We start from the raw sequence: 18,555 nt of genomic DNA on the forward strand, positions 1-18,555 counted from the left end.
CAAGGTCTTGAAACATTGCTAAATCATTTTACTAAATATTTTTTGAGTTTCTATATAGTGCACAGTGTTACAACATTGGTTTTAAGAGCAGTTAGACAAATTTGCTAAAATAATATTTTGTATTAGACTGGCTTCTGAACCAGCTACTTTCCGGCTTTCTGATTGGTTCTAATGTACATCACTCGAGGACAAAGACTACTTTCTGACTTCTGTTGGCCGTCCTTACCTAACAAGATCCCTTCACTAGAATGCAGTTGGTTGAGAGACGTTTATAGCTTTCCTTCATTGGTTAGATTTTCTGGAGGGATTTCTTCCATGTGAAAGCTTCCCTCTGATTGGTTTCTTGATCGGTGTGCCAGTGGAACTTTTGATAATGAACGGACATTTGTGAAAGTCGTGTTTACGTTAAAGATGTCTGTACAAGATTATATTATAACAAAACTTCAGTTTTCTTAGCAAATAATTGGGGCGGTGCGGTAAGTTTACTACTTCAACTTGTCTTCATAAAATATGCATATTTTTAATGTTTATGACTATAACGTTATCGCAGCAGTGCATTGGCTGGCTGCTAACGTTAGCTAGCTAGCTACTAATACTCACCCTACCCTCATTTTACGTTACCCTCCTTGAAATGATTGAATTCTCCCGACTTTACCAAGCTAATTTAGTTAGCTGACTACCACATAGACCTTAGTCGGCTATTGCATTGAAGTTCACGATATGCACAACACAGATCTACCACTAGTTAACGAATAACGAGCTCTTGTAGAAGTGGCCTCCACCGGTGTACCATCCCCATGACAACACAAATAATGTGCTTTGTTCAAAAGAGTGCATGAAAATGATATATCCATCAAATACGGGTAGCAATTAGTGGCTTATTCACGTATTTGTTAGCTGACGAGGTAAAACTAATCAAATCACGTTTTATTGTTCATTCTGGGAAGGTTAATTAAACTAGAAGGAGATGTGTTGTTAGCTGGATGAAAATAAAAGCACAAGCTAGCTAACACATTTGTGTACATTTTTGCACAAATGTTTACTGTGCAATTGTTGAACATATACCATAAGCAAGCAAGCCAGTGCCTACCTAATTTGGAAATGAGATAAAAGCATGTTTATCAAATGTTTCACCTATGTTGATGTCCAGCATGTATATTTCTGTTGTCTTTACAGAGAAAGACAGATAGGGGGAGAGTGAGGATGTTGTTCTAGTTCCCTGACTTGCTCCCCTAAATAGTCTGTCCAATGGAGGGCGATGCCAAGGTTCCCCCAACCCCTTTCTGTAATCTCCCTCACAGCGAACCTCCACCCCACCTTCTCCCTCTTTCCTCCATCACCCCCAGGTATAGTTCCCCAGGCACCTTTTGCTTTCCTCTTCCCCTATTGTATTTATGTTCTTGCTTGTTTGAAACCCATGTTTTTAACCACCATCGCAATTACTGAGAGCTACTGGTGACGAGTCCAAACCATAACTGTTCATCTCCCACAGCTGTGAAGATGGCAAAAAGCCTGGTGACAGGAGGAGGAGTGGGCGCATTCAGAAGACACCGAAGAAGCAGGAGCCCAAAGACGCAGTGGCGGAGTCCAGACAAAATACATCCCCTGCCAAGAGGGAGAGCAGTGTGGTAGTTTCATGTTTAAGTCTTAATGGCTTCTTAGATATAAGTTACTTGAAAGGGTCTTGTTTGGTAATCAGTTCACTCCTTTCTGATCCTTAGATGCAAGTGTCTCAGTCCCTGTCAGTAAAGCTAATGAGAGTTGACCCCCCCCGCAAACAACCGCTAAAAAAGGTATGCAATAAATGTCTATTTGTGCATGGGCCGCTTTCTACTGTATCCACTCTAGATAATCTGTCTGTACATCAGTGGTGGTCGGTGCTGGTTAAGATTAGGGTGGACAATTTATTAAATTTTTATGAACATGGCCTTATTTCTATTACAGCATATTGGATCACTGTCATTCATATTCCATTTAGCCAGCTCAATGTAACATCGATAGCTTTAGGCTACTACATGATACTACCACCTGATTTTCCCTATACCCATCATGAGTTTGCTACAACGTACCCTACAAATTAAAGTTTATAATGTAGGTGCACAGGCTGCGCAACTAATTGGAGTTATCAAGGTGACAGACAGTGACACATTAAATACCTCCTTGCACACTTGCCTGCATCTAGCTGATCTTGGTGTAATCGTTAGTCCAAACAGTTGCAAACGAGAGTTTCAATTGGACAAATTCAGATAGGTTTATACCTGTTTCGCTCCATTTGCTTCCGTTTAACAAAAGTTTCTCAATAGAGTCGGCGGAATGAATACACCCAGGATCACCCGCACACACGGTTCACTTTCATAGCAGCCACATACAAACAGCATCATCAATTTGCTCGATGTATAATTCCTTCTCGCATCTACGCACTCTCCTCTCACCATTTCCCTTCGCTTGTGGTCTGCTGTTGGAATGGAGCCTAATGGAAGAATGTCGCAAATGCGCTTACCCAGGTGATCAAGATGAAATAACAATAGCCTACGATTGGTACGGCTATAATATTCGTTTTTTAAAAGGTAGTGTGATCACTCCAGAGGGGTTCTGATCTACACGGTAGCGAGGGGTGGCGTAAACAGAGGAAGAGTCAGGTTTTTAAGTTGCAAAAATAAGTGATATATTTAATGTTCACAGAATGGCACTCTGCCGGTTCAAGAAAGGAAACAAAATCCTAGCTCGGTTCAGAGCACTTTACTTACACACCAATGAGCCTTTCGATAATCAACAATTTAAATAGTTTCTTTTGTGGCTTAGCTTGGCATTGGCTCGCGTTTACGGGAATCACTCACTCACATTCTTCATCTTTTAATCCGTTCTTTGTCTTTCGATGTCCTCTTCTATCTGTTTCTGGTTTCTTCGTTCTATATTTCTCCTTATTTCTTTGTCCGTTCCTTCCTCCCCTCCCGCGTTTCCCACTGTTCTTCTTTTTTCCCCCCAGTGCGTAATTGCCCCCGTGCCTTCGCCTGCGCCGGTAATAAGTTATGTGATTGGAGAATCCTGTGACGTCGGCAGGGATTCCCTGAGTGCCCCCGCCCCTCTGACTCCCATTTACCCCCACACCTCTGGATAGTTCACAGCAGGCTAATATAACTGATATGAGTTTTTTTTATTTACATGAGAAACATAGCCCTACCAATTTGTAAGTCATTCTGCAACCCCCCCCTTCCTGAGAGGGAAAATAGACGATACGATCGTATATCAACGACGTTTGGACAGGACCATGTGTCATTCCAGACATGGCCCAACCCTAGTGCACTGTGTTTTGGTAGTACAGTGCCCTACACAATGCAGTGGTGTAATCGATAGAAAGATGTAAATTAATCCTCTTTCACGGTCTGCTGCATCTTAGAGACGCACAGCAAAGAGCAAAAATTAGTGTCTGCAAACATGACTGGCCTAACTAGCCAGACATCCTCAGTGATGTTTACATTAACAATCAGTTTTATTGCAGATTGACGCTGCCTCTATAAAAGCCATTTTGCAACCAAAAAAACATTTTTTGGGTTGCATAAAATCTTTAATAACCTATTTATTTTTCATGGCCACTGTGCGATAAAGGCAGAGGCAATTATTGGCAAAGTGATTACACTATATGGATATTTTTATGATGTAAATATTTACTTACTTTGCAGAGCGGTTTGGATCTCAATGTTGCATCAGAATGTCAAATGTCTACGTGAGTATGATGACTTGCATAGAAGTTCAATGTTTTTTGTGTGTATATGACTTGATTTGTTAAAATGTCTAGAAACTAAGTGTTTTACCATGGGTGGAGAAATTGATCGAGTCAGTGGCTGTTTCCATTAACCTATCAAGTGGTTTTTGTCAACATTTAGCAAGTTCGCATAGAAAATAGATGCAACATTTGCCTGCTACGGTGTTTACAATTAACTATCTTGTGTCGATTTAAAAACAGCTGGGTGTAATACCGTCACACCTAAAAAAATAATTTTTTAAACGAAGTGGTTGAAGTCTTTCCATTAACCATTTAGGCAAATTGCGCATTAATACATTGGTTGCTGCCTGTATGCCCTCCGACCCATCTGTTTCATGTGGCCTTCAAAAGCCAGCATGTATAGAATGCAATAATTGACTATTTGCCACATTCTAATACAGCGTTTCCCAAACTAGTTTTCATGGGGTCGCCTGATTTGAAAATGGGGTTGTGAGAAACTGAGATAAAAATAAATAAAATTGCTCTTGGTTGGTAGAACCGGGGGTTACATAAGTAACCTCCGATAGCTGCTATATGTAGTTGTAATAAACAGTGGTTTCTGTATTTTTATTTATTTTACAAATTTGGTGAAATCTTTTGAACTGTTTAAGCAACAAAATATTATGACCCCATCGCTGAAAGATGCAACTTTGTTTCCCTCTACAATGCCCACAAGCCGCGCAGGACTCATTAGAACAGAGTGGACAAGACCATGCACTAAATAAGACTGGGAGGAAAAGAACATCACCAATGATAGTATTTTCTACAGAAAAGATCATACAAAATGATTGCCGATCTTTTGAACTTCCCAATACCTTTGATGCATTTCAGTCACTTCAAACCGTACTTCCTTCAGATTTAAATAATATCAAAGCACTGTCGGGACAGATTTGTAATAGACTGTCATAGTCCCAATGAAAAAAAAGTGAACATTGGCCGTTGATTCTATCACTTTATTTACATGGTGGGGTCGCTCCCCCCAAAAGTTAGGGAACCTCTCATATAATTCTCATGTGCCACTGTGAAACCTGCACTCCTGTAGATCTGAAAATTGGCTGGTGAAACTTGCATTCAGCTGACCAGAAAAGCAAGGTGAAGCAATTCAGGCTTTCTTGAAAGTCAAGATCAATCTTATCCTGCAAAGAAACATTATTTTCATAGTTGAATAATACATTTAGAAAACAGTAGGCATTTAGAATTAAATGTTGAGCAGAGCTTTATAGTTGGGTGATGACCTCACGTGCCCCGCGTACCTTAAGTTATTCAGCAATAATTTATTCCGAAAAAATAATTTCCATCATTTGTTGCAATAAAGATTAACAAAAAGAAAAATCCTCCCCCTGTCGAACAGATACAAATGTTGTCGATCTTGAGAAACTTTCTCCTATAGCTGCTGTTTTTAATTACACGTTAATGGGTTTTTTTTGCGGCATTGCTTTTGTCAAATAAACCTGGGTCAATGGAAACCTGCCTAGTGAGATCAGTGATCATGGATGGTGTTGCTCAGTTGGCCAGGTTGATCTCTTTTGTGATGAAAAAGGATGGAGGAAAAATAGATGAAGTGAAATGGATGGACTTAACATTTCAGATTAGGGGAAGGCTTGTCTGATTACGTTCAACCTCTTCATATCCCCAACTGTAGTTTAAGGTAGGGGTACTAGTCAGGGAATTATTTGGTTAAGATTCATTCATAAGTATTCATAAAAACAAGCTGGTAATGCCTAGACTTAGTTTGGATGAATAATACCATTACATCTAATTGTAGTTTGTTAAACATACCTGTATTTTGTACAATAGTGTTGTTTTTTTGTTCATGTGTTCTTTTTTGTTTCTTTCCATTGTAGGAACAAAGACGCGAAAGGCTCAAATAAAGCGATTCCATCCTCTTCCACATTAACTTTAGATGTAAATACTACTGGCAAGACTGAACATGATTTCAACCAATCAGGCATGGAGGCGGATGAAGAGGTTGGCTGTGGAAAGCCCCCTGGAAGCCCGACCTCTGTGAAGCGATGGGTGATTGGCCCATTGTTTCAGTCATTTAAATCTAAGATGGCCAGTTTCACACAGATTGTCATGAGTCCCGTCCGACTTTTCAAACCCAATGGCTCCCCACCTGAACCAGATGTAGACGTCTCCTCTGCCTCTCATAGTTCTCACCAACAAGGACCTGGGTACGAGCTAACCTCTGGCACAGTGCAACACTTTGAAGCTGGAAGAGAAGGACATGACCCTGCCTCTCGTAAACACTTAAAGTTCAGCATGGATCTAAAAACCCACGGCACTCCAGAAGAGGATGACTTTTCTCTTGAGGGGAAACGAAATATGATGCCACCTGGAGATGCGCAAAGGGACACCTGTATGTCAAACAGCTCAGAAAAGGAGACCAATAATAATGATTCATTACCTTGTATGCAGCGTAGTCCTCTACTCAGAAGCAGTATCAAGTGTGGTTCTGAATCAACGGAGTCCCAGTTCCACTCATGCTCTTCCATGTCCTTTCAATCCCCTGATCCCTCAAGTTCCTCATGTGGGTCCAAGCTGTCTCTCATTGTCCAAATGGAGGAGCAGGTGGATTTGACAGGGGCTCACCGGAGACCATTGCGCCGAAAAGGTGTTTTTCTAAATGAAGCTGCATCACAGAGCAGTCCCTCTGCTGCAATTAACACATCTGAAGCAGACCGCATCTCTAGTTTGCCAGCTGAAGTAGGAATCTGTGAGCCCAAGGCTAAACGGCTTGCCACAAAATCATATGTAGAGTACAAAATCTGGGACTGTATTGACAGTGAAACATCTAGTCCATTATCCTCTATCTACAATACCCCTTCTGAGAGTCTATGCCAGGCAGATGATGACAGCATAAAAGCTGTTGGTCTGCCTCAAGACCGAAACATGTTGGTGTGTGGTTCCCAGTCACATATGTCTATCCGGAAAAGCACCAGAAAACCTGTAAACACAACACTGAACAACTGTGCCTCAGTCAGTCAGTGTCTTCAAAAGCAGATAGATGAGTGTGAAGGAAAGCAAGGCTATATGGCAGGCTCAGCAAAGGAAGTTAAGAGGAGATGCAGAGCAACTCCTTTTACAGCGATGAAGAGAGACGCAGAGAAAAAGAAAAGAGTGAAACTGACGAAAAGAGAGCGATGTGAAGAGGTTACAAAAGAAGACACGGTAGATGTTGAGTTAGAAAGTTGCACATTAACATCGGTAGAGCACGCAAGTGATGTAGAACTTGTCCGGCCGGGGGTTGGAACAAAACCGTGTGCAACTTCTAAATCTCAGTCTCTTAAAAGTAGGGTGCTGCTTCGAGTTAGCCAGAGTTCTACCGTATACATTGAAACCACTCAAAAACCCTCTGAAACGCATGTACCTCTGATGGAGGTGATGAAGGACAAAGGTAGAGGTCGAAGTGGGCCTGTTAAGAAAAATACGTCTGTCACAGTAATGGCCACTTCAAGTAATGGGAGTGTACTAGAGCACAGTAATGACAGTTTGTGTGACAACAGCATAGCAGCCAGCAATAGTAGGGGTATGACCAGTGCCTTGAGTTATGGTGACACTGACTCTAGTTCAGCATGTAATATGGAAATGGTAACTACCATGACAACCGCTTTGATGAAAGAAAATCATGAACTTCCCATCTCTGAGCAGCACTTGGATATCAAGGGGAAGTGGCCTCAAACGACATCCAAAAATCAGCAAAAATACATCTGTAAGAAGAGGAAGATTTACCCAGTGGTTGAAGTGGCGTCATCTCAAAATCAACAAAAGTGTCTGAAGGTGAATGAGATCACTTCAGAAGAGAGTCGTCCACTAAAACCACCGAAACAAAATAAATCCAGGAGGTCTCATAACTCAAGCTCAACCCATCACCTTGGCACGTCTTCAGGGCTAACTGATGTTGGTGCCGATCACTTGCACTCTTTGAATCCCAGCAAAGATGACAATGTCCATGTAGCTTCTAGATCTTCAGACGTTACACAACAGACATTACAGACTAGTGCAGTGGTGGTTGTCCACAAAGACGCAGGTTGGGGAGTAGAAAGGAGTGGGTCTGACTCTAGCAAGAGCCCAAAGAAGAGTGGGAATGGATCTAATAAAATGTCTGTCAGTGATGCGTTACAGGTGGATAAGAGGTTTGTGGAACCCCTTGGTGGACGTAAGAGAGTCAGGGGAGGTCCGTCCACAGAGGACAATGACGAGACAACTCAGTCCCTGCAACTTAATCAAATAACAGTTGAAGATCAAAAGAGAACTGTGCCTTGGCAAAATTATCCCAAATGTTCAATCAAGCTGAACAAAAATATAGTGAAACATTCTATGGCTATGCAAGGAAATTATGTGGCAATGGACTCTGATGTAGAAGTGTTTTCCACTGCCTCTGAACCAACTAACCTTGGCCAGAACGAGACTGTTGACCAGGTGATGAAGGAGGATGAGTGTTCTGAACTGCGTGTACCCTCTGAGACGAGGCTCAGGGGGAGGGGGGAAAAAAAGAAGCCAAAGAAAGCAGCGACTCAATGTAGGAAGCACAGGCCTGTGATTAGGAAGGGGGGGCAGGAAGAAGAGGAGAGAAACACCGCGATTGGTGAGCAGATGGACTTTTCATCAGATAACACCACCCTTAACAAGCGTCTGTTGCGCAGCTTCTCCTGCCCAGAGATCCCTGCTCTCCTCCACCATGACAGCCACTGGACCACCTCTCTGCACGGCAGGATCCTCTCCGTACCCCGGCTCCACCCCGCCCTCTTTCCTCCTGTCCCTACTCCTCCCTCACCGTCCAGACGTCCACGCCGTCATACTGTCTCTAGTGTGGAAATTGAGCGGGAGATAGCTCCGTTATGCCTGCGTAAGGAGGTGTTCCCCTCAAGGTCCTATTCATTGGGCAACCCGTCCTACCACCTGTTACCCAGTGTGCCACTCTCCACTTCCATCTCTGTCTGGGCCTCCTGCTTCCTGTCAAGCCCCCTGGCCTTCCTCTCTAGGAAGTTGCGAAATGGAAGTCTAGCTGCCACTAGTAGTGCTTGCAGTCATGATACCTCTTCCCCCTCCAGTGTTTCCTCTTCCATTTCACCATCCTGCTCTTCTGTACGTGACCTGACCTCCGACATATCCTCTGCTTCAGTCTCCTCCCTTTGCAGGTAAAACACCACTTTGTCCTTTGTTCAAAAATACATATTTTCCTTTTTGATTACGGTAGTTAAAAATGAATAATTCCACCATGTTTCCAGTGCATTGTCAAAGATTCCCTTGGAGAATGAGACAAGCCAGCAGCGTGAGGAGGACGGGGAGAATGTGGAGGACAGCAACCGTTTCAGGAATGAGTTCGAAGCCATAGGGATGAGAGAGGAAAAAGCATTGTCAGATTCTGAAATTAAGGTACACTCCCCACGTAATATTTATTGTGAACTATGTAATTTACATATGACATACAGTATGTGATTAGTGCCGAAGATGAGTAGATAAGTGAGTCTGGCTTTAACCCACCTTCACCATGGTAACACTGGTGGTGTTTGCACAGTTGGAAACCGGCAAACATGAGGAACGAAGGAAAGTGTCATCCATTCGAATTCGCAGAGCCTTACCCAAACTCCTCCACAACCTCACACCCATGGGCCTGCCCAAGCCTATCAGGTATGTGTATTTGAAGTGTGTGACGGTCTATCTTTGTTGTTACCAATCCCTTTTGGCCCTGTAGTCTAGGGGGATGGAAACGAGACCCGTAACATAACTCCTGCAAATTATAATAGTGTTAAGAAACAGTGAGAACTAATAACCACAGACAAATTAAGTTTACCGTCAAACTCTAATGGTTTATTTATAAACAGACGGTAATGGGGTGTGAGAAAAGGGGCTGAGCTGGACCCAAGCAAAGAAACAATAATCCAAAAACACCCCTAAGCTAGTCTAGCCTACTTCAATAACCGCTAACTATCCAAAAATACAGTGGGTGGTCCGCCCAGTTCTAACTAGTGTATTTAGACACTGTTTTCCTACGCGTAATGTAGACCCATGGGCGACTTGTCTTGTTACCCCCTTTTCCCAACAAACAAACAGTCAACCAACAAAACTCACAGGATAACCGGACAAATGTGACATGTAGGAGCAATAGAAAAGAGAGATCAATATAGAAAGAGAGCGCTGGAAACACAGAGAGAATGAGTTATTGAGAGAGAATGAGTTATTGAGAGAGAATATGTTATTGAGAGAGAATGAGTTATTGAGAGAGAATGAGTTATTGAGAGAGAATGAGTTAGAGAGAGAGAGAATGAGTTAGAGAGAGAGAATGAGTTAGAGAGAGAGAGAATGAGTTAGAGAGAGAGAGAATGAGTTAGAGAGAGAGAGAATGAGTTAGAGAGAGAGAATGAGTTAGAGAGAGAGAGAATGAGTTAGAGAGAGAATGAGTTAGAGAGAATGAGTTAGAGAGAGAGAGAGAATGAGTTAGAGAGAGAGAGAGAGAATGAGTTAGAGAGAGAGAGAGAGAATGAGTTAGAGAGAGAGAGAGAGAATGAGTTAGAGAGAGAGAGAGAGAATGAGTTAGAGAGAGAGAGAGAGAATGAGTTAGAGAGAGAGAGAGAGAATGAGTTAGAGAGAGAGAGAGAGAATGAGTTAGAGAGAGAGAGAGAGAATGAGTTAGAGAGAGAGAGAGAGATGAGTTAGAGAGAGAGAGAGAAGAGTTAGAGAGAGAGAGAGAATGAGTTAGAGAGAGAGAGAGAGAATGAGTTAGAGAGAGAGAGAGAGAATGAGTTAGAGAGAGAGAGAGAGAATGAGTTAGAGAGAGAGAGAGAGAATGAGTTAGAGAGAGAGAGAATGAGTTAGAGAGAGAGAGAATGAGTTAGAGAGAGAGAGAATGAGTTAGAGAGAGAGAATGAGTTGAGAGAGAGAGAATGAGTTAGAGAGAGAGAGAGAGAATGAGTTAGAATGAGTTAGAGATGAGTTAGAGAGAATGAGTTAGAATGAGTTAGAGAGAGAGAGAGAGAATGAGTTAGAGAGAGAGAGAGAATGAGTTAGAGAGAGAGAGAGAATGAGTTAGAGAGAGAGAGAGAGAATGAGTTAGAGAGAGAGAGAGAGATGAGTTGAGAGAGAGAGAATGAGTTAGAGAGAGAATGAGTTAGAGAGAGAATGAGTTAGAGAGAGAGAATGAGTTAGAGAGAGAGAATGAGTTAGAGAGAGAGAATGAGTTAGAGAGAGAGAGAGAATGAGTTAGAGAGAGAGAGAGAATGAGTTAGAGAGAGAGAGAGAATGAGTTAGAGAGAGAGAGAGAATGAGTTAGAGAGAGAGAATGAGTTAGAGAGAGAGAGAGAGAATGAGTTAGAGAGAGAGAGAGAGAATGAGTTAGAGAGAGAGAGAGAATGAGTTAGAGAGAGAGAATGAGTTAGAGAGAGAGAGAGAGAGAGAATGAGTTAGAGAGAGAGAATGAGTTAGAGAGAGAGAGAGAGAGAGAATGAGTTAGAGAGAGAATGAGTTAGAGAGAGAGAATGAGTTAGAGAGAGAATGAGTTAGAGAGAGAATGAGTTAGAGAGAGAGAGAGAATGAGTTAGAGAGAGAGAGAGAGAATGAGTTAGAGAGAGAGAGAGAATGAGTTAGAGAGAGAATGAGTTAGAGAGAGAGAGAGAGAGAGAGAGAGAGAGAATGAGTTAGAGAGAGAGAGAATGAGTTAGAGAGAGAGAGAATGAGTTAGAGAGAGAGAGAATGAGTTAGAGAGAGAGAGAGAGAATGAGAGAGAGAGAGAGAATGAGTTAGAGAGAGAGAGAGAATGAGTTAGAGAGAGAGAGAGAGAATGAGTTAGAGAGAGAGAGAGAGAATGAGTTAGAGAGAGAATGAGTTAGAGAGAGAGAGAGAGAGAATGAGTTAGAGAGAGAGAGAGAGAGAATGAGTTAGAGAGAGAGAGAGAGAGAATGAGTTAGAGAGAGAGAGAATGAGTTAGAGAGAGAGAGAGAGAGAATGAGTTAGAGAGAGAGCGAGAGAGAATGAGTTAGAGAGAGAGAGAGAGATGAGTTAGAGAGAGAATGAGTTAGAGAGAGAGAGAGAGAATGAGTTAGAGAGAGAGAGAGAGAATGAGTTAGAGAGAGAGAGAGAGAATGAGTTAGAGAGAGAGAGAGAGAATGAGTTAGAGAGAGAGAGAATGAGTTAGAGAGAGAGAGAATGAGTTAGAGAGAATGAGTTTGAGAGAGAGAGAGAGAATGAGTTTGAGAGAGAGAGAGAGAATGAGTTTGAGAGAGAGAGAGAGAATGAGTTTGAGAGAGAATGAGTTTGAGAGAGAATGAGTTTGAGAGAATGAGTTTGAGACAGAGAGAGAATGAGTTACACAGAGAGAGAATGAGTTACACAGAGAGAGAATGAGTTACACAGAGAGAGAATGAGTTACACAGAGAGCGAATGAGTTACATAGACATTGATCTGGGGAGAAAACAACTGAGTGGGTTTTTTAAACCAAGGGAAAGGGGCTGTGATTGGTTGAGGGAAGAGGAGCAGGTGTCTTCAGATTGTGGCTGATTGGGGAGTGATGATTGTCACCTGTGAGGAGGAGAAGGAGAGAAAAGAAATACACATACAGGATCCACACTCAGGATACCGTGTGTATATGGTAAACTTGCTACCTGTATTCGTAAAATGTGATGACAAGGATTACAAAAAACCCAACTAATCTGGTATGTTGTCCAACAGGGTGAAGAAGAAGGCGTTCAGTTTGGAGGAAATCTACACTAATAAAAACTTCACCAAGCCCCCTGAAAGGTTACTGTTCACTCATGCATCTTATTGTTCATCCTACAGTACATGTAAACATCATTGTAATGATTGACTGTAACTTTCCTTTCATTAACAACTTCCTTGCTCTGTTTGTTTTTATTTCGTCCCAGACGGCTGGAGACCATATTTGAGGTGCCACTCAGTCGACGTGATGGGTCTCATTCCCTCCTTGGTCAGAAGCGCATGAAGCGTTTTGTGGAGTTCCCAGAGGTTGGTGTGGCCAGAAAGACAAGGAAGCCACTTGTTGGTGCTGGGGCAGGGGGTGGTTTACCCAGGAAAGCTGGGGTTGGCTCTCCTTTCGGAAGGCCCAAGCGCGGGGGTTGCCCCTCTTCTAAAGATCACCCCACCCTCAATCTACAGGAGCTTGATTCACTTCTTTGCTCCAAGCTTGACCAGCTGGATTCCTGGTTAGCTTTTGACCAGAATATCTGTTGACAAATGCCAATCAAAGGGGTAGACAAAAGCACATTTACATTTTCGAAAATATTCTTATTACAAATTGCCCAGCCCCGTTGCCTTCCATCCAACATCAAGCTCGTCCTCATCTTCTGTAATTGTTTACAACGTTTTTCTTTTGTGGGGGTGTATTATTTACCTTCCATTGAGTCGTTTAAAATGATAATTGAAGAATTTTTGTATTTTCATTGTGTACTATTTGTAGATAACGATATGGAATATACTGTTATTGTAATATTTCATTATCTATGGATGTAATGCATTTTATATCATTGGTTTAGGTCAGTGAGTTCATAAGTGTTTGTGTATTTAAAACTGCTACTATTTCTGCACACAGTTTTGTTGATAATCTGCATTCTTAATATGCCAATGCCTCAGCCTTTTAATCATTATTAAACACTTTCTGCTTTATTAATCACTTGCTACTGAATCATAACTTTGGAAGCCCACATGCAACTCAAATCTTTGTGGATATTATCCATTGACATCAATGTATTTTTACACAGCAGATCTTGTATGCACATACTTCTCAAGTAAGGATTCATACTAGCCAAACAATTTCCAGATGTTAATTCCCAATTGAGCTGTATGTGCAAACCTGTTATTGGCAACTAGCATCGAATGGCAGCTACTTTCAAGATGCATTGAATGTTGAGAATTCTGTTTTTGGCCAAATTATAGCTGTAAGAAAATGTTTCTGGTTCTCACAGACTTCATTTTTTTTTTTTAGAACCGTCCTTTAATTGTTGCCTGACTATTCCTGCCAATTTTTGCCTTGTGTACACATTACATGGTATTGTTTTCTTCACCTCCAGATCATAACTATAGCAAATAAAATGTATATTGTCCATTTTATACATTTTTGTAAAGTATTCTATGTAGAATTGTTACTTGTGTAAAATTGAACATAAACATCATGACACTCCAATGAGTATTTCTATGGAAACATTAGCATGAATATTTTGATCAATGCAATTAGTGTAATGTTTTGTATCATTGTGGATTGTAATATTTGTTTTGATAGCAATATTTAATTGAAAATTGCTAGTATATACAATTTACTTTTCTATTACATCTCATTTTTTGTTCTAATTATATTTCTGAAAATGTGTCTTTACTGTGTGGTTTGTATTGAATAAATGTATTTGTATGCATTTCTTGTTACAGCTAGAGAGACTTTATATTAAGTAAAAGGTATTTGTATCTATATTAACTTAATGCAAATGAGGCAAATAGCCTGAAAAGGAACTTAATTCAGATCAAATTGATGTAAATGTATTTTCATTTAATTACAAAATCCTTTAGAACATGCAATGTATAAATATAAAATACAATAAAGTAATGCAATAACATGAATACAGTAAATGTAGAAATGGTAATGTAACCAAAATTAAGTATTGTACATTTTTGGTATTTAAAACCAAAAGCAGTTTTCACTATTACTCTAAATCAGAAACACTGCCCTGATTGAATTATACCTAGTTCACAATCTGTCCTTTATAGACATTCATAGTTAGTTCCTCACATATACAAATAATTTATTTCACAGCTAAATAGAAATATAACATTGTTAAAAAATAAAGTTGATGTTGCATATCATAAATGGTAAAAGTAACATGTGAAGGTTGAGACAGATGGTGGACATGGGAGTGTTTTGGAGTCAGGCCCCTGTATAGTGCCTCACAGTTTGTTTAGAATTTATACAGGATTTTTTAAATCTCTGCTGTTTTATACTCATACAGTCTTGGACTCATGTATGTCAGCAAATAAACCGTGTCCATTAAATGCTATATCAAAAACAAGTGGTTGTTTTGTGTCCCCTTGCTCATCTCTCGTCTCCGAACCGACCTCTTATTCAGGAAGAAGGTAGTTTGACTACAGTCCTAACTCTAAGTGCTAAAAGTCTGATTGGGCTACTGATAAATGTCAAAATATCTGAATATTTATGACGTATTTATAGCTGTGGTATCACTAAAACGTTAACTATAAACCATTCTTCCAGCGATAAATTCCAGAGTGACACAAAAGGAAGTTAAAGGTGCCTTTGTAAATCCTTATCAGCAAGACAGCCTTATCAGAGTGATACTCAGGAAGGCTGTATACAGTGGAGTCTCCCTGAGTCACTGGAGGTGCTTTTCCATCTGTTCCCACCTCACAGTGTCACGGCGGTCCAAGATCAATACTAAAGAAGTTGGAGCGCTGTCCTGTAGCCATCCTTATGGTACAGTACATCCACCTTGGTGGTTCCTGGGAATTGGTCAGTCTATCAGAGTGAGTAGGTATGACACCAGTACCAATAGTAGTGGGCTGAGAACCAGAATCACCACCCACACCACAATAGAAATGATCCCAAACGTTTTTGCCCGTTGGGAATATTGTTTAGCCTTCTCTGGAGTCGTCTTCCTTGCCTCTCGAGCCTGTCATAGGGATAGAAGAGTACATTATATTTTGATATGACTCATATTTTAGATATAGACTCTAAGTTTAGATGTGCACATTTTGAGAACCAAGATGGTTCCTAAAGGGGCAACACCTTTTATTACATTACAGAATGTTTCCAAAAACAGGTTTAAAAAAAATAAGCTTGAAATTACCTTGACTGAGTTGACCAAAGCTAAAATGCCAATGCAGGAGAGTCCACAGATGATGCTGCTAATGGCCAGTCTCCTATAGTCCCTGTCCTTGGCACAGGAGGGAACCGTATGGTCATGACCACAGCAGGTGATCACTTGAAGGCAGGTGGTGTCATTTGAGGCATCTGTCGTGTCACCTGTCCCTGGGACAGCAGTCAGTAGAATGTCCTCCATTGTTGCTGATTGGGCAGACATTTCTGAGGAGAAAAGAGATGCAGTAGAGAGTTCAGAGGATAGATCAAATGCAGAACAAGGGAATACAATTTTTCAAGTCTGATAGTACTGTATTATTTGCAGTTGTGACATTGTCATAAAGGATGTAGGATATTAGTTTACTAAAACTAAATTTGTTTGTTTGTAATAGTCTTTCACTGACATGCCAACAAAAATGGTTTGAGATGCTCATTCTCTGCCAGGGTACTTTCCACAGACAAAGCACTGTTATGCCCCATGGGATGAGGTATGCATTGCTATCTATCAAACAATAGCCTGAAGAACTGGAATGATTACACTGTGCAGTGTGCAAGTGAATATATGCCAGAGTAATAACATTAGTAATGGAGAAAGAAAACAGCAAGAGGGAAATGTTATGACTGTATGTCCACTGAGTATACCAAACATTACAAACACCTTCCTTATATTGAGTTGCACCCCAACAAGTTGACTGGATGTCCTTTGGATGGTGGACCATTCTTGATACACACGGGAAACTGTTGAGTGTGAAAAACACAGCAGCGCTGCAGTTCTTGACACAAACCTACTACCACACCCCGTTCAAAGGCACTTCAATCTTTTATCTTGCCAATTCACCCTCTGAATAGCACACATACACAATCCATGTCTCAACTGTCTCAAGGCTTTTTTTTTGCATGTCCTCCCCTTCATTCATCTACACTGATTGAAGTGACATCAATAAAGGATCACCTGGATTCACCTGTTCAGTCTATGTCATGGAAAGAGCAGGTGTTCTTAATGTTTTTTATACTCAGTGTATATCACATTTAAGTGTGTTAGATGTCATTAGATACCATCAACATTATCGTATTGCTGTAATGTTAACATGAGAAACCTTTTCCTGTCCCAGTTTCAGACTTGACCTGGTGAATTCCAGTAACTTGATATGTATTCTTACGGCAAAAATCATATCAATGAATGAAGAATAGTTACATTGTAATAGTCTCTCCCTTCAGTCTTTGGCAACAGAACATTATTGGGTGCTTTTCTTGAGCTCTCCTCATCAACTGATCATAAAGGAGAAGTATTTTAGGGAAATAACTTGGAGCGTCTGTAAAGTCCTGATTACTCAAAGCAATGAATGAGAGATGCTAAGCTCTTTTCCCATATGGTCTCATACACTCATTCTCAAAGGGAATTACAGACGGAACAACATAACAGCATTTTTTGTGGATTAACAAAGCACACAGTATCTGAAATGAAACAATAGTATATGACACACCATAAAAATATCACAGATAATAATTGACTTACTAGTCCAGGATTGATCTTGATGGGGAAAGTACAGCTCTGTATGCCTCTGTCTACTCTCCAGTCAAACTGAAATCCTCACTTATGACGGCTGACAGAGGTGTGAAGAAGAAAGCTGATCTTTTCTTTGATTTATTTTCCTTTCTGGATTTAGTTAATGATCACAGCTGCTAGTTGGTTGTGGCTTCAGGTTCGTGAAGACTTGAGTTAACATATCCAAATGTTATCCAGATATTTCTTGTTTATAACATTTTCTTGAGCAATCTGTCTGTCTTTCTTTTGGAGTCTCAGTTTTGGTTGTGGTCACCATGAAAGTTAGTGGTGTCTGAAAAAGGAGAAGGCTGGGAGTGGATTATAACTCTTTCCTGTGTGAAACCTCCACGCCCCTTTACTTTTCACACGTTAACCTCCTATGTCGTCCCACTCCCTCCCACACGCTCAGGCCCAACCTTTATCTATATCTAACTACACTCTACCTCCACTTCAACCATACTTGTTGGTTCTCCACATTCTATTATTCTATCAATCACGATGTTATGGAATACAGTGCCTCTTAGCTCCTCTTCTCTCTCTCTCTCTCTCTCTCTCTTTCTTGCTCTCTCTGTGCAACATTCCTGAAAACTTGCATAGGTGAGTCAAAACACGCCTTGCCTTGAGGGAAAACAAACAGCTTGGTTTCATGTACTCTGTCCTTCCTTATCCTCTTCTGTACATGTTAATAGTATCTTTATGACACTGTATTCATGTCTGTCTCCCCCTGTATCCATCTTTTAAACTCACATCTTTCATGCACACTTTGTTTCATACACACACAATTCCCAATATTTTTGGTCCATCGTAAGTGAGAATTATTTAGGTAATTGGATAACTATGTGTTGAGACATGCCCACTCTCTCAAGGTCTCTGTTATAGGTCAACTGTTTTGCTACTCTAGTCTAAGTTAACGTGCACACCCTGTTTCAAGACTTCCGCCAAACTACTCTCTGTTCTCTGACCCAGACGTAAGGAATATTTATTTCAGTACTTGGGGAAAACCAGACTGCATTCTTCAACAGTGATGTCACTCAAGCACACACACACTCGTCCACAGACACACATAACACTCCCACACATGCATTCTGACGCCACACACTCCCACACACAATCGCACACTTTCACACACACTGCTGCTACTATCTATTATCTATCATGTTGCCTAACCACTTTACACCTACCTATATGTACATACTGTAGCTACCTCAATTACCTTGTGCCCCTGCACATCAACTCGGTACTGGTACTTCCTGTATATAGCCATGTTATTTTTACTCGTTATTGTTATTCTTTTTTTAATTTTACTTTTCCATTTCTGTATCTTTAACTCTGCATTGTTGGAAAAGTACCGGTAAGTAAGCATTTCACTGTTAGTCTACACCTGTTTTTTACGAAACATGTGACAAATACAATTTTATTGATTTATTTGACACA

General features: G+C 40.8%; 1 protein-coding gene and 1 long non-coding RNA gene across 2 annotated transcripts; one reads left to right on the forward strand and one right to left on the reverse strand.

Annotated features, from left to right (window-relative positions):
* The first annotated feature begins 347 nt into the window (after positions 1–347).
* LOC106606896 (uncharacterized) lies at positions 348–13,163 on the forward strand. The gene is made up of 10 exons (XM_014203354.3): positions 348–476; positions 1,177–1,346; positions 1,493–1,628; positions 1,722–1,793; positions 3,681–3,724; positions 5,608–8,904; positions 8,995–9,142; positions 9,285–9,397; positions 12,431–12,499; positions 12,625–13,163. Exons 2-10 carry the CDS (start codon positions 1,249–1,251, stop codon positions 12,947–12,949), a joined length of 4,302 nt encoding a protein of 1,433 aa, XP_014058829.3. The 5' UTR covers positions 348–476; positions 1,177–1,248; the 3' UTR covers positions 12,950–13,163.
* Positions 13,164–15,102: 1,939 nt separating this feature from the next.
* LOC106606898 (uncharacterized) lies at positions 15,103–17,415 on the reverse strand. The gene is made up of 3 exons (XR_001329137.3): positions 17,092–17,415; positions 15,565–15,800; positions 15,103–15,387 (listed from the first exon to the last, which is right to left on the reverse strand). It is a non-coding gene; the product is annotated as an uncharacterized LOC106606898 (long non-coding RNA).
* Between the last annotated feature and the right edge of the window lie 1,140 nt (positions 17,416–18,555).

Source organism: Salmo salar, chromosome 06 (assembly GCF_965601325.2).
Source record: "Salmo salar chromosome 06, fSalSal1, whole genome shotgun sequence".
In the NCBI taxonomy this organism is placed as follows: Eukaryota; Metazoa; Chordata; class Actinopteri; order Salmoniformes; family Salmonidae; genus Salmo; species Salmo salar.

What these genes read in the sequence shown, in the direction of transcription:
- LOC106606896 (XM_014203354.3), top strand. Translation starts at nt 1,249, where the DNA reads ATGGAGGGCGATGCCAAGGTTCCCCCAACCCCTTTCTGTAATCTCCCT. An exon ending in GCAAACAACCGCTAAAAAAG is followed by an intron (nt 1,794 to 3,680) that starts GTATGCAATAAA and finishes CTTACTTTGCAG; the next exon opens with AGCGGTTTGGATCTCAATGT. An exon ending in TTCACCAAGCCCCCTGAAAG is followed by an intron (nt 12,500 to 12,624) that starts GTTACTGTTCAC and finishes ATTTCGTCCCAG; the next exon opens with ACGGCTGGAGACCATATTTG.